General features: G+C 32.7%; 1 protein-coding gene across 3 annotated transcripts in view; it reads left to right on the plus strand.

Moving 5' to 3' along the window:
• Nucleotides 1–16,287, plus strand: part of LOC127850128 (tumor susceptibility gene 101 protein-like) — a 72,701-nt gene extending 56,414 nt beyond the window's left edge. For 2 of the 3 annotated variants that reach the window (XM_052382920.1, XM_052382919.1), the window contains exons 2-7: nucleotides 2,554–2,638; nucleotides 9,068–9,133; nucleotides 9,477–9,640; nucleotides 11,654–11,882; nucleotides 12,769–12,828; nucleotides 14,735–16,287. In XM_052382920.1, coding sequence (XP_052238880.1) covers nucleotides 2,554–2,638; nucleotides 9,068–9,133; nucleotides 9,477–9,640; nucleotides 11,654–11,882; nucleotides 12,769–12,828; nucleotides 14,735–14,952 — 822 coding nt within the window. In that variant the 3' untranslated portion in view covers nucleotides 14,953–16,287. The remainder of the gene's footprint in view (nucleotides 1–2,553; nucleotides 2,639–9,067; nucleotides 9,134–9,476; nucleotides 9,641–11,653; nucleotides 11,883–12,768; nucleotides 12,829–14,734) is intronic. The other variant, XM_052382918.1, reaches the window with a different exon arrangement.
• The last annotated feature ends 342 nt before the right edge of the window (nucleotides 16,288–16,629 follow it).

Raw genomic sequence — 16,629 nt, forward strand, 5'->3', positions numbered from 1 at the left:
TGTTGACTTAACAATGAGCATCAAAAAAAAACGTTACCACAGTATACTGATGTAAATGTCGCTACATCACTTGTTACTTATAAATGTATAATGACTTAATATTGACATCAAACATTACATCCATATGTTGAAATAAGGAATTACAATTTTTAAAATATAAATATTATAATCATCATCACCATAACAGTCTATTTGTGTAGAAAGCTAAAGATTTTGAGTCTCATGCAAAGTTATATTACATGAGCTAGGCAGATGATTAATCATGCCATGACGGAGGACGGAAGACGGACGAATATATTTCCATTTTGGTATTGTTATATATTACATGTCAGCGTCATAAATATTCTTTATTTTAACGTATTTTAAATGATGTCGGAAATGCATATCTTATCATCATAATCGTTACTTTGCTGAAAATACAATGAACTTGAAAACTTGTATAACAATGTTATTGAAAACACGATTTGTGAATACATTGAAGTGTAATTGAGAGGAGCGAATCTGATAACAAGTATAATAACCACAGAGAATTGCATATAAGGATCATTGCTAAACACATATAATCGATGTTGAACTGCACAATTACAAAATACACAGAAGGCACTGTCAAACATTGTTTCCATAAAAGATAACACGATATATATTACAATAGTAGAAAACAACTGCTTAGTTCACTAAAGCACATTGTATAATATCAACACATTAATTTATAGTGTGCACTTTGAAGTAAATAAGTAGTAACTTTAACAGACTAATGAAAACAGATTAAACAAGAGTTTGAATCTCACAATCAAACTGTTGTTTTAAGATTCTGAAATAAAAGGTAAGGATAACAAATATAAAATTCTCTTTGAAACTCATAAAAAATATGTTCAGCATTTATACAATGTATTACCCTTGATTACAGCTTGGCTATTGCCTTTTGCGTTTCAACGGGGCCTTTCCATCTTGCTTGCCATAACAAAGATGGCTAATTGAATATTATATAATGGTGCGGTATTCTAAGTCTTTTCACGTGCATATTTTATTTCGAGACCAACGTTGGGAAATACAAGAAAACCAAATATTCAGCCATGAAGAAATTATTATTAAAATTGTATATAAATGAAATCATTTAAGGTTCTCAGTCAAATATGAATAGTGAACAATTTGCACTATCATAAACAATTTATTGTCAACATTTTGTAAACTATATCTTAACAGAAAATAATTTACTTATGTAGAAAGACGTTAAATAATATTGATGCTTGATGACAAAAACAATCAAATGCAGAAGTCGTTAATTTGATGATGATGATAAAAATGATGATGAAGATTTTGATTATATTTTCGAAAGTGTTTGTTTCGAGTTTAACATTATGCTGGATTTTGCAAGTTGTGTTAGGCATCCATATTCTAGTTTTAATGATAAATAATGAATCTGACAACGATACAATTGATACATTTTAACCACAGCGTCTTCCTTCTCCATTAGATCAAACGGTGTAAGAAGGTAATTATAGACTTTATTTGAATCAACTAACGAACTAATGATCTTTTCACCAATAAAATTACATTTTACATTGCATGTAAATAACGCTTGATAAATTAATGAACATCGCATTACTAGTAGATAATGCTCGTTGTTGAATGCCGGTAGCAATACAAATTGAAGTGGCAACAGTTAAACACAGAACTTAAAAATGTAATTCATTCAAGTACATCATACACTCTTAAAGAGTATATAAATTGAAATTGTATCGTTTTTATTCGAGATATATACTCCAAACACGTGTAATCAAATACAATTATTATCATCTATCTTTAACACTTACATACTTCACTTGTTAAGTATATTGCGTTTTAAAACATTCATGCCATTTAACTGGATGATGCAATAAACTGTTCAAGTCATGACCTTATAAGACACGCACGTGTAGGTTGCCGATATTTTTACATTCAGTAAAATTGTAATTGGAACTCTATTGGCTTTGAAACTCACGTGTTTGATTGGTCAAATGTTAAACATTATTTTACTTTTTCATATATTGATATTATCAAATACAATTATTAAATTAATCTTGTTTAACGTTCCCCACAGATTGACAAACTGATTAAATGCCCTCAAAAGAATGTAGATAAGGATGTCAAATAAACATACCTCTCTTGTAAAGTACAAGTTAACATGATACCCAGAGTTTTCTTTTATACAATTCAGTGTTAGTATAACAAATCACACAGTTACGTAACGAACGTGGCTACCTTTTATCTTGTCAAAAGTAAGTATTTGTCTGAGCGTTTCGAAACGAAGGCCTGAATGTTAACCAATCATTCATTGAATACTTAATAATAGTTATATTACCACAAAAACAACAACTCAATTAGCCTTTTTAAAGTTTTTGAGGAATCGTACAGTCAATTCAAATAAACTATATGCGGTCAATTTCTTTGTATTCACGTTATCGTAAGTAGAGAAACACGACTAAATTTACATTAAAATAACAACATTAAGACTATTTATTTCCGTAGTTTGTCTTTCTTAATAAAGTTATGTTTTCGATATATTTATTCCAGTACAAATATCGGGATGATACCAAGTCCGATGTTCTTCTTGCTATCAGCACATTTCCAGGATTGAAACCGCAATATGAGGATTATGGTAAGAGATATTTCAAATTCCAGTCTTATCACCGACACATTACACATATATGATTAATTGGTTTATGCCCAAAGTTTGTAAATTGATGATATTTCAAGCCATCACCGACAACCTTTTTATGCAGATGATGTAAGGTTAAATATCTTGTTTTCATGTTCATTCCGGAACAGTTTTTATGAGCAGATTCCTGTCCATATCAAACAATGCTGTATGCGATTGATTATAATCTGTTGTTTTGATATTATTATATGAAAATAAGAACAATCGGATGCATTACTTTATCATTAACACTTTATTCAGGACACAATATTTAGGAATGGATGCGATGTCGTTGTTGCATTAGTACCTCTTAATATTTTTAAATTAACGTGATTTTTGTGTTTAAATCTATTATAATTCTAATAACAAGAATTGGATTTAGTCAGATAGTTTGAATGAATTTCCGAAACAATTTTAAATCGAGCTTTTTAGGATACTTAATTTTATCCTTCACTTATACGAATAAGACATAAATAAATTAACCATAAGGCCATGCGCTGAAAGTAAGGTGTGTTTGCAAGTCTGAAATTAGTGTAGTTTGGCGATTATTTTTCATTCGGGTTAGGAATTGCAGCGGCGAAGTTTAAAGTTGGCATGTTTCATTAATATATCCGCGTCATATCATTCATTTGACGGTTTACTCTCCTTCTATAGTATTCATTTGAATTCAAAAGATTTCAGACTGTCCACATCTATACATGTGTTAAGTTGACTGACTACATTCGGAAATAAATACATTCTCCTTTTTTGGTGTGCAATAAACAGATATTTTCCCTGGAAAGCTCATTTAGATCACATAACGTGGCTTTACAAATAAACGATTGAAGGGTTATACATGAAATGATATTGGTATTTTTCTCATCTCGACCCGAATCTAACCTTTTTTGTAATTTTCACCAAGCTAATTTCAACCTCAGCGCAGATGATTGACTGGTTCCGAGTTAAACTTTTACGAGTATACTGATTATGGCTGCATATGAGCATATGCCGTACCATTTGGGTCAAAACGTACAAATACGCCAACAGCTAAAAAAGATATCCCCGCGATGACAAAATTGTTACCGCACCGCGGTGATATCTTTTTTTAGCTGTTGGCGTATTTGTACTATTTTGTCACTGCGGTAACAATTTGTCACAGCGGTGACAAATTATGACTGTTGGTTTATTGTTATGATTGCTGTTACATTTATTTGTTTGGGTTATTTTTCAACCAATCATTTTCCCCGTAACAAACCGAGATTTTTTCAAGAAAATAATTAATTTTAAACAATAGTTTTAAATAAAATAAATACGGACGAATAAGGATAGTTGATAAGTTTATTCATATGTTTTGTCCTTTATTGAATTCATTAAATAAAATAATTTGAAATATAAATATTGACCCCGCAGTCAATGCTATATTCAAAGAAAATGGCGGCCTTATTCGTTCAGAGAGTAAAATTCATTATTTTATCATACGAAATAATTCTATTTGGTGATAAAAGTAGTAATGTTTTACAAAAGTCATGGTCTGAACGCCAATGTTCTACAGTAATCCATGGAGGCAGACATCTTGATAACTTCGCAGTAAATATTCGCCAATTTGCCGTTTTGCAAGACATTATTTCATTGGTCAGTTTGATTTAGCTCTTATCAAACTCTTTCGGTCCGCAGTGACAAAATTGTAACCGCGATGGCATTTTTGTCACCGCGGTGATATCTAATTTTAGCTGTTGGCGTATATGTACTTTTGACTCAAATGGTACGTCATAATGAGCATAAAGGTCTGTCATTTTCTTAATTGCTAATTGTGTTAATTAAGTTTGATGAAATAAAAACAAATTACCGTAAATAAAATGGCGACGTTTGTATCGTAAGGATTTTAACCAGCTTCTCAAAAAAGAGAACTAGCTCCATGTCAATTGTTTAAATGTTATCCATATAGTAAGTTGAGTATTAACCTAGCGTTGCAACTATATTTGAAGTTTTGACAACATGATGAACGTATTACACTTTAACACATTACCACTGTGGGGAATAACGTGATCACAAAACTACATCGTACGCACAAAATGGCGGAAAAAGCTCTCGCTAATGACGAAAATCAAGGTATTCTCATATTTTTTTATATCAAAATAAATGATAAAAACATGCGCAGAGTACCCGCTTAGTCGCCTTATGTACTCTGGTAATTGTCGTTTTTCTTAGATTTCTGTAGTTTTCTCAAACATTCAGGAACAATAAACAATGAAAAATGTACATCGTCTGAACATACTTTATTTTGACGTGTTTGCTATTCAAGATGACAAACAGCGAAATAAATACAACATTTTTTGCTTGATAACATGCTTAGAATATTTCGTACAAGGTTTTGCACGTTGTTTAAGCTTTTTTAAATCTGTGGCGAGGAATTATGAAAATAGTACATCGTCTGAACGTTTTTTGTTTGAGTACATCGTCTGAACGGTTTTGCGTACATCATCTGAACTGCTTCTGCTTTTACTTTAAATGCGATGTTTATCATAATAAAATTGTAATAACATCTTTGATCAGCCAATAACTTTATTTATGACGCTAGTATTTTTTTTATTTTACTACAAAATTTATAGACACAGAAATCCTTAATGCCCATCTGTGAATGTGTGTTTATCCAATGTGTTAAAAATGTATTTGCTGTTATATTGTCAACTGTATGCTATTATATCTTTAAACTTCAGAACTGAGATCAGATTGTAATACACAAGGTACAAGAAGACTTTACCATATATGCCAACAGCAAATCGAATCCGGTAATGTTCTACATATCGATGGGCAAATAAATTAAGCCATCAATATGAAATGGACACATTACACTGGATTGCTTTTGATTGTTTCATATCGAGAAATATACAACAGTGAACGGAATGAAACAAGCTTCAGTAAGGGCAATTTTATAACTGCACTACCATGGCCACGAATATTTCTGCTAAGGTACAGCTGTCTTGGTTTGGACACGTCACCAGGCACGAATCTCTGTGCAAGACTGTTCTCCATGGCACGCTAGAGGGAGGTCAACGCCGAGGCCGTCAGAATAAAAGCTGGATGGATAATGTAAGAGTGGACATCCCTTCCCATGGATGAATTACCCTAAGCAGCACACAACAGACTTGACTGGAGGAGGATTTCTGTATTGCTGTCCCTCATTCCCCCCCAACAGCCGAACCGGTAAAGGGATTGATGAGAAAATTATCACCGTGATATGACTTTAATAAATCTTGAAAATGACTGTGATAAAGAATTTATTTAAACTAACAGCCATATATTTGAATTTGTGAACAAGCCAATCTGTGTACTGTATATGTGCATAATATTTACCTCTCTGACTATGACATAACCAATATAAAGTACTGGAAATTTAGTTTAGTGCAAATAAAAATTACATTTGTTTCATAAAATATATAACGTTAAGTTTCTTATTTTTAGCTCACCATTTGTCATTAATGCGTTGTCAACATTTTTCCTTGTTAACACTCTAAAGGTAACGTTTATTGCTTGCTTGTCATGAAACTTGGTAAGAAAAGTTGTCCCAATGATATCTTTTTCGTGTTCGAAACTGGGTCACACCAGGTCAAAACCTAGGTCACTTGGTCAAAATAAAGAAAAAGATTGTTAACACTAGAATTCACATTTATAGTTCAATCTTCTTGGAACTTGGTCAAAACGTATGTCTTAATGATATATCTGCTTTCTTTGAAAATGGTTCAGGTTCGTTGAAAAAGATGGCCGCCAGGGGGCATATTTGCTCACATGGCTATAGTAAAACATTTTAAACACTCTAGAAGTCACATTTAAACTTCAATCTTCATGAAACTTTGTCCGAACATTTGTTGTTATGATACTTCGGCTGAATTCGAAAGTTATTACCGTCCGTTGAAAAACATGGCCATTAGGGAGCGGGGCAGTTTACCTTGTATGGCTATAGCAAAACCTTGTTAACACTATCGTTTATAAAAAAAAACTTGCTGCACTGATGTTGTCTATTGGAACTTGTATCTGACAATGTAGAAAATACCCTAAGCACTAGTTGTAATGCACCTCATGCTGAAGTGTACAAATGCATAATTTCAACATTTTGCTAGGCTTTCAACAGCAGTATATTCTGATAGGAAGACATTCATGTACCGGGTATAATATATATAAAATAGATAATAGATATAAAAGTCATCAAAATGCTTTAATCCAGTAAATTCCTCTTGAATTATCATGTATACTTGTGTAAAGAGTATTTGCTATTTTTTGCTTATGTCTTATATCTGCCCCCCCCCCCCATCAAATTGGGCACATGTCCGGTAGAAGTTATTTTATCAGTTATTTAGCTATTCGAGTCAATAAAATATTTTACTTCCTGGCCACTTCTGACCCCAGTCAAGATTAAATAACACATACATGTTTTCGAGGGCCTCTATATGATGCTTCATATAAAATATAACACTAGGTCATAATGACTTCGTTATTAACATTAAATTTTATTTCATGACATAACATTAACACAATTTGTATTTGGCATAAAATATCACAAAGCATTCTTAAAGCATTCGGAAAATCTATATTAAAAGGAGGTGGTAGAATCTGAGAAGAGTTAATATATGAGATGTAGATATACAACTATTTTATATCTTAGATACATTAGTACAAACTATTTTATGAATATGTACCTCGTTAAATTGTCTGCTTGTGTTGTAGTATTCTCATAGCTTTGAGATTCACACGATATCGATTCCACTTAACTGTTCGCTTTTCGTTTTGACTGATCCATTGTTAATGTTCAGAAGATAATCTGATTCAGTAGCGTCAAGAATGCCACGGCATTTTTTTTCACAAGATGGCTGCTGCTCAAAAAGAGCTCTCGCAGAAATGCTTTTCTTTGCTCGCTTTTTGGGTGGAGATACTTTTATACACTGGTTAACGAAATGGTGACTTAATGGGCGTTAGCACAGGTGTAATTTGTTGTAGACAAACTCCAATGTGACATGCAGTTGACGAAATGCATTTTGGTGTAATTAATCGTATTGTTTGCGATGTTTTCAAGCGCCTTCTCTTCAAACGATGAAGCGATCGACTTGACTTTTTGCGCATTCTGAAATAAAAAACAGCTATATACAACAGACATCTAATTATATCAACTTATTTGATGACATCAATATTTTATCTTCACAAAAATAATTATATATCGATTACCAAATATATGTAATTTCAGACTAAGATTTACATTTAATATTATATACTACATATATTATTGAAGCTTGACAAAAATCACCGCAAGCTCAGAGCTGCCACTGCTTCGAGCCGAGCATTATATTTTTAATAAGCACTCACATGTGCCAAGTATGTAAAAAGAAATGTTAAGTTCAGTTTAGTTTTATTGCAAACTACATTTGGTCTTTTAAATGTAAATATGTGAAAAGCCAAGGATATTTCGTCCAAATGACATGCCTCGTATTACATTATTATCATGCCTTAATATATATAAATAACAACCTTTTTTCGAGCGTGACTTGATTTTAATTTAATAAATTTAATTGAATAAAATTAAACACTATGTAAATATGTAAAATAACACAGGATTTTGTGTTTTCTGAACCTAGAACGGAACGTCATTTGGACGAAAAATCGCTTGGCTTATCACAGATGTTTTTACAATTTTATTATGATAAACATCGCATTAAAAGTAAAAACAGAAGCAGTTCAGATGATGTACTCAAAACCGTTCAGTCGATGTACTCAAACAAAAAACGTTCAGACGATGTACTATTTTCCAAATTTCTCGCCACAGAACTCAAAAAGCTTAAACAACGTGCAAAACCTTGTACGAAATATTCTAAGCATGTTATCAACCAAAAAATGTATTTATTTCGTTGTTTGGCATCTTGAATAGCAAACATGTCAAAATAAAGTATGTTCAGACGATGTACAATTTTCATTGTTTATTGTTCCTGAATGTTTGAGAAAACTACAGAAATCTAAGAAAAACGACAATTATCATAGTTATAATTTATTTTGATAATATAAAATATAAGAATACCTTGATTTTCGTCATTAAGCGAGAGCTTTTTCCGCCATTTTGTGCGTACGATGTACTTTTGAGATCACGTGATTCCCCGCAGTGATCACTGTTTCCCGCTGAAGATATTTTGTGAGCGGTGTGTAAGTAAATTTATTTGAAGGTGATTCGAATAAAATGAGAGAGATGCGACATACTTTAAAGTCGAAGGCCAGTGATACTTTCCTCAAAAGTATCAATTTTGTTGACATTTGTTGATCTTTCTTAAGCAGTAATAACTGCATAAGTATTGAGTCTTTCAAATATGAAAATGAATATGAAACAAAGTGATGTTGCAGATAATAAATTATATCGCTTACCTTTAATTCCAGTGTTCACAGATGGCAGCAATATGATGCTCCTGCAACTCTGTGGAACGATCCCTACGACATACAACGGTTAGCACTGATATTATGTTACAATATAAGAGGTAATTTGCTACCTGTGCAACAAATATTGGAGTTATTGATGATTAAAATGACATTTTTTTCTTGAAATGTATCGAAAGTAACGCCCTGATGATCGGTTGTTCCAAGCGTTTTATTAAGCTACAAACTGTTAATCCTTCCAGATTTAGAAGAATGTTCTTTGCGTTTACCTAGTGTTTTGAAACCAGGTATTCATTTATATATTTCAGAGAGATACTAAAATATGTATGCTAATATATAAAGCTAAGAAATATATATTCAAGTTCGTCGTCTATGTGTGGTTTATTCCGTACCTGAATAGTAACATCTACAGGTATAGTCGACAACATCCCTATCCGTGTTTGTCTAATGGACACACACCCCTGCAATGCCCCAATTGTGTTTGTAACACCAACCGCCACCATGCAGATCAACTCTGGGCGTTACGTTGACCAGAACGGGAAAGTCGACTTGCCATATCTTAGGCAATGGAACTATGTACGTAAATACTACTGTATAAGTGTCATATTTGTTAAATCGATTCGATGACTTAAACACCATTCAGCCGTTGTATAACTTTTACAATGATAAGTTTTCTCTATAAATTCTTATTTTAAAAGCAGTGAAATAGCTTATGTTTATAGTTTATGGATCATAAACATTGCATTTAATTACGTCAGCTCCATTTTGAACAAACACAATATTTTTGACAGAAAACAATCGAAACATGAGGTATGTATCGACGCTTTCTACCTGAACACTTTGATATTTTAGGAAAGGAAGGTTGCAACATTCACGCCAATACATCTTATATATAAGTGGTTTGTTTGTATTCTCAGGTGCCATGCTTTCTGAGGGCATTCAATTTGACGATACAAACAACTATTGTTTCTTAATGTAAAAGATGGGTTGTGTGAAATACGTCAATTTTCAAGCGATTGATTTCATACACATAAACACATCGCTTTAACATTTAAAGGGCATTAGGACGTGAAATATTAGTAACATGATGGTCTAGCGTTTGTAAAAAGGATCATATGAAATATGAGAACGGTCACACTCCTAACTTCTATGCAAACGAACACACGTGCCACTCATGATATCGCAACACATCGAAATAATAAAATAAAACTTAATGTTTCTTACAGAGAAATCAAATAAACATAATGTAAACGCCATTATTGTGACAATGCTCTGACAATTAAGGAATAATTTGTCAACAGAAACAATTTGCAGAAACAGCGGTACACATCGGAATACCAATAACACAGTATAAACATTCACTAAATACATTTTAGGATTAAATATAACAAACTTCATGATGTTTAAGAAAATAATCGAATCAAGTGTCATTTGAATGCAATGATGCTATCTTTAATAAAATACATGGTTGGTAACAGTTCTATAAGCAGTATATAAACTGTATTGATCTTATATCCTCTTTTACGATGTTCATACGATATGCAACTAAATTGCGTCAGGAATTTGTTTAATTTAAGTAAATACTTATGCTTGCAATCAAGAGAATTAAACAAACCGGATGCTTAAAATGTAAATTAACATTTATTACTCAAACTTTGATGAGATTTGTGGCAAAATAAGTTATTTTATTCACTGGTTTAGGAGCATATTGATTTGATGGTCATTTACACCGGATAAAAAAAGCATGACTATTCCAAACATAATAATGAAATAATCAGAATATAATGATCAGATCGAAAAATTGATTTTATAGATATTTTTGAAAACAAAATCTAAACAAGCACTTGTTTTTTTTTTATAAGATGTGTTGTCATTCACCTAAACAATCTGAATGTGGTTGTTCGCATATTTTAAAAGTTCGCCAGTACAAGTAAAACAGTTATATTGTTTCTAAGAAATCACATACATGTTCAATTATATACTTAGTTTGTAATAAAAGCGACTGCAAGCCAACGTCAATAACAAACCAACACGCATATTTTAAACAAAAAAATATATGATCGTTTACACACTGAAATGGAAATTTTTCATCGACTGGTCTTAGAAAGTATACTGTCCGTAAACACAAACATTATTGCGACAGAAATTTGAAATATTGCTGCGAACGGTGCTCCATTCATCTTGTAATCTCAAACTGTTTAAGGTAGTAATGCATATAACTCGACGTTCCACTGTCAAAATAACCGTGCTCGTTTTTCTCACATTGGTCTGAGATAACCCAACGTTATTTAACTTGCACCGTTTGGCTGTCAGTATTTGACAAAATTATTTAATTATAAGATTCTAATTTAGTACATTTGTATTAACACCGTGTCACGTACAGGCTAATCAGGGACGACACTTTCAGGTTTTTATGGTATTTTTTGTTTAAAGAAAGTCTCTTCTTAGCAAAAATCAAGTTAAAGCCCACAGTTGTGTTGCTTATCAGCCTATGCGGACTGGACAGGCAAATCTTGGATGACACTTTACAGACATGTGTTGTGCCTGGTTATTCCAGAGCGAGGCTCGTATTTTCTGATATGCTTCTAGCCCAACTCTGAGCTGCTGGGGATGCTACAGATCCTATCGATCGTGTTTGCAGAGGAGCCTCCTCTTTATGCCCGCCAGCAAGCGATCAATCAGCCGCCACCTCCCGAGTACCCCCGCCCACATCCAACCAATCAGCCGCCACCTCCCTTGTATGCCCGCCCACAACCTACCAAGCTGACGCCCCCTCCAAGAAACCCCACCAAGAGGACGGCCAATCCCCCAGCAGGAGGTAAGCAAACAAAATGGTCCTTGGCGACATTGTATTAACATTTTACCAATTCGATACAAACTTTGACACATGTGTTATCCCTTAGAAAAAATCACATCAACTTAAGAAACATTCTTACTAGATTCAAGTTTAAAAGGCTTCTATTCCAACCGTAAGATACCAATCAGTAACAAATAGGATACAACCTAAAGAGACTGCGAGTTGCTCCATGTCTGTTCTGGTTTAATGTTGTGTTCATATAGCCTCCCGTGTATGACCGCTCACAAGCTGCACAAACCCTGTCCATAGCTGGTCGAAATAGGCCTCAGACACACAAATACCTATACGCACGCAACAAAACATATTTATATAGTTGTTATTCTGTGTAAAAACGGATTGCTTGAAGGTTTGCAGCAAGTTGTTAATCAATATTGTAACTTTGTACATTTTGTTTTAATAGTTCGCTGAAAACAACTCATATTTTATGTTAAAGATCATGATCAGAAACAATAAATGAATTGGATACGTGTAACACGTGTGTTTTCAGCTTCTCTTACTCTAATGTTGAGTGTTGTCCCGAACCCATTTCATTTGATTCGCCACATAAATTTGAATATATGGATAGAATATAGTGAAATAAACAGAGTAAATGTATAATTCATGTTCCGGAACCGCTTGGTTTCAATCAGTAGCAATTCCGTACCGCATGTGTTTACAGTTAACCAATTACTTCATTCGATAGTTCAAACAAGTTATCCACTGAAACTAATGATAATAAACAAATTACATTTTTGTCTGCAGGCTGAAAAGAATACTGATTTTACTATAATTTATTTATGTAAACGGTATTTGTATTTTTTTCGACTTAATTATTTATGTATTTATTTGATTTAATTATTTTTTTCAGGTAGAAGGCAAGCTCCACCGGCCCCTCGCTCTATTTCAGATATTGAGGACCAGACTACAGGTTTTGATCATTTGTCTTTCTCATGTTAAAAAAGAATAACGTTTATGGTCACTTTTTCATTTTCAGGAACTAAATAGGTATTTGGCAAAGTACGTTTGGCAAAACTGTAATGGTCGTATACAACTTGCGCTCTTTTTCTGTAATTTCAAATTAATTTAACACAATTGTATGATTTTTTCAGGTTAATGAATGTTGTTCGATTTAGCAGTCAAAACGTTGACTGTATGATGTAATTTTGATAGTACGGATTTGGACATATAATGATGAAAAAAATGTGCTAATTGTTTTTAATATGAACAAAAAAATTACAAAGTAAAGCAAAATTCGTGTCTCGGCAACAAACACCTAGTGGTTTTGCGCAGTTAACATTAGGCCATAAATTAAGGTCAAGTTGTGGCCTGTCTATCCATTAATATGAACCATGTTTTTTTAATAATAATACACGACATGTTTTGACCTTAATTTAGAATCAGCTGAGGACTTCAACCCAATATTCATTAAGGAAATGTTAAATCTTTTATATAGAATACAGTAATTAAATAAAGGTTGCCTATTATGTGGTTTTACGATAAGTATAAACGATTAAGGACGTACGCGGCAGTTTTATTTTTGTTTGGCTCATATAATGTGATAATTTTGTTAGCTTTCTTAATCTATATTTTTTTAAATATTAAACAGGAATAAAACTCCAGGGTCACCAGTGTTGTTTTTATCATGAATAGAACAACAATTTCATCATTATTTAAGCATAAACCTATGCCAATACTAGAGCGAATTGAGTTAGTACGTGAGAAAAACGTATTTATCCATTTATTGAGATGATTTTATTGTATGTAATATTATATTTAATCAAATCAATATGATTTTAAGATAAGTTTTGGAAAAATAAAAATGTCATGAATTGTAAAGTCGTAAAATTCATAAAACATCCTTATTCGTTGCCTTTCCAAGCACAGGTTTTCCCAAACTTACCCAAATGGAACCTTCTTTATCATAATAATAAAATAAAGAAGAAAACACTAAGTGTTCGGGATCGTTTGTTCAGAATTGCTGTTCAGCTGCATATAATTAAATAAAGAAAATCATATTCAAAGACTATACATGCTAAATGTCAAATCTGTGTTTCATAAAAGACAATGCATTTAATATTATCCGTTAATAAGTGAACTCCATTCTCAGATAACACAATACCTTTAAAAACATTGATTTATTTTTATAGAAGATCACATGTTCATTTTGTTTGCAGTGTCGTTTGTGTTATACGAAGTGTTACACGCGCGGTCCGATCACGTGTCATAAAACAACACTGCATTTACGATTAAGCCGAATACAAATATCGTATTGCATACCTTGTTTTTATGATAAATACGAACACATATTTAAAAAAAATATTTTTAATCAGCTTTTATAAAACGAAATGAAATATGCGAACACAAATCAGTAATTCGCGCATATATACAGTTGCACGTGCAGCAAGATTGTGGTCCAGATGTATGCAAAATGCAGAGGAAAGCTAACAGCTTCATACCAGTCTAACTTGGAAACACGTATCTTCAATCAAAATAATATATTGACTATTTTTCTTATATATAACGATAATGCGTTGTCAATTAAATCACGCGATACAAACGTTTGTGTAGTCTTAAGGATGAAGTTACACCTTCTCGATATATTTAAATAGTTTTTGTTCGAATATCCGAAAAAGCATACTCGTATTGCTCAACCGGCGTTTCAGTAACAACTAGCGTTACAGTAACAACAAATATTCGTAAAACTATACTGTAGTCTTAAAAATGGGTAAACAATTACATATTGTTACTGCAACAAACTGTTACATTAAGTAAATAATAATTCGACTTATCAATGCGTACTATGCAACATAACCAATATAAATATGTATCGACAGACTCTTCAACCATAGATGAGGAAGTTGATGAAATTCAAAAGCTGCAAGGTTTACTGAGGTGTAAGATTTGCAAGGTTCGGCGCGTGGCGTTGGCCTATCTGCCTTGTGGTCACTGTGTCGCCTGTGAGGAATGCGGCTCAAAGGTCCACAGCTGCCCCAAGTGTCCCGATAATGGAGTAAACACGCGAGGGACTATTAAGATACTTTTTGCACCATAAACCCACGGATTCTGCAGTATGCAGTGTGCTTACATTTACATTAATGACAGCCGCAAGTTGACTGTCGAAGACATGTATACAGTGGTCATGTCTTAGTTTACTTATGAGAACGATTTTGCGAAAAGTCAGATTTGTCTTTCCTTATTATCAATTAATGTCACGTTTAGAAGTTCTTGAACGTATGTTAATGTCGCAAAGCAATATTGAAAATGTGAATGTACATTGTTTTGTATCGTGTTGACAGCAAATGTATACAGTTAATTATGTTAACATTTGGATGAAATATGTGAGCAAACAACTGGTTTAATTCTACCGTTTAATTTACACAAACAAAAATGTTTATTCGACTCTCATACTTAACTATCTAGCCCATTCCCCAGATGAAGATGTCCTGGAGTAAACTGACACGTTCATAACTATGTTTATTCAGTCGGCAGTTTATTCAAGTGTTCGAACTGTTTTAAAACATAAACCATATCAAATACGTTTATTTCAAAACAAATACCATTCAGTAATTTGGTAAATGTTTGCGAATGCCGTTGACAGAAACTAATGATCATAGAATGAGTTATGTGGACTGTGGTTTAATTGCATATTTCAACCATTGTTTGTTTGTTTTATCTTTCGTAACGTGTGTATGCAAAGCATATTGGATGTCTCGTTAAACAAAATATATTAAGGAATGCAAGTTTTTAAATTATACCTCAAAAGTTTATTCTCTGTTGACAGGTATATGTGCAATAACTGTCTGAGTCGACGATGAATTGTTGAACTATGTACTGCTTATTTCAAATACCTCGCCAATGGTTGTACTTTATATTGCTCATTTAAAATATTTAACTATTTTTACGTGATCTTCTCTTTGTATTTGCTTAAACTATCTTTATTCTCGGATATTCTATGGTTCCACTTTATTTTGCAGTATTATAACATTTTTGTGAAGATTTAATTTGCTTAAATACATACGTCAAACGCCATTTTATTAGTATTATAAAAATGTAAACACATTATTTGTTCACTTAAAACAGCAGCAAACGACTCAATCCTCTTACAATGTAATCGTTTGAATAAGAAGAGAGGCTAGAGGGCTTCTTTAAAACTTGATTGACTCATGTATATCACTTATATCATATTTGTTTATTTAAATACTGAAGGTATTACAAATATAATTGAATGACACAAAAAGAATTGGACGCTGGATTTAAGTATTGCATGTAATAATGAATGACATGTAAGTAATAAAAAAATGTTTTGAAAGTTCAAGTCAGATTTTACTTTGCAGAATAGTTGTTTGTTTTTGTACGTGTGTGTAAATTGGAATGAAAGGTTCCTAAATGGTTTTGTTAAGTTTAAAGCTATTTTATTCACTTTTTATTTTATATCCATTGCATCAAAAGCCTTAGGCTTATAGACACGCTCTCGAGTCCGTGGAAGTAGAACCAGTACGAAGAAAAGATGCCAATGGGAATCGAACCCATGATTTCCCGCTCGCTAGGCGGACACCAAATCCACTACGCCACGTCAACCTCGTTTCGAGTGTTTTCAATATCATCTCAGGTTATCGTAAATATAAGGCATGCTAATAGAAGCTAAAATCACATAAAATAGGCATGGATCATTATTGCAAACAATAATTCTTATTTCGTATGAACTGTTTTATGCATAACTTGACGTTTA

The sequence above is a fragment of the Dreissena polymorpha genome, chromosome 11 (assembly GCF_020536995.1).
Source record: "Dreissena polymorpha isolate Duluth1 chromosome 11, UMN_Dpol_1.0, whole genome shotgun sequence".
Classification (NCBI taxonomy): Eukaryota; Metazoa; Mollusca; class Bivalvia; order Myida; family Dreissenidae; genus Dreissena; species Dreissena polymorpha.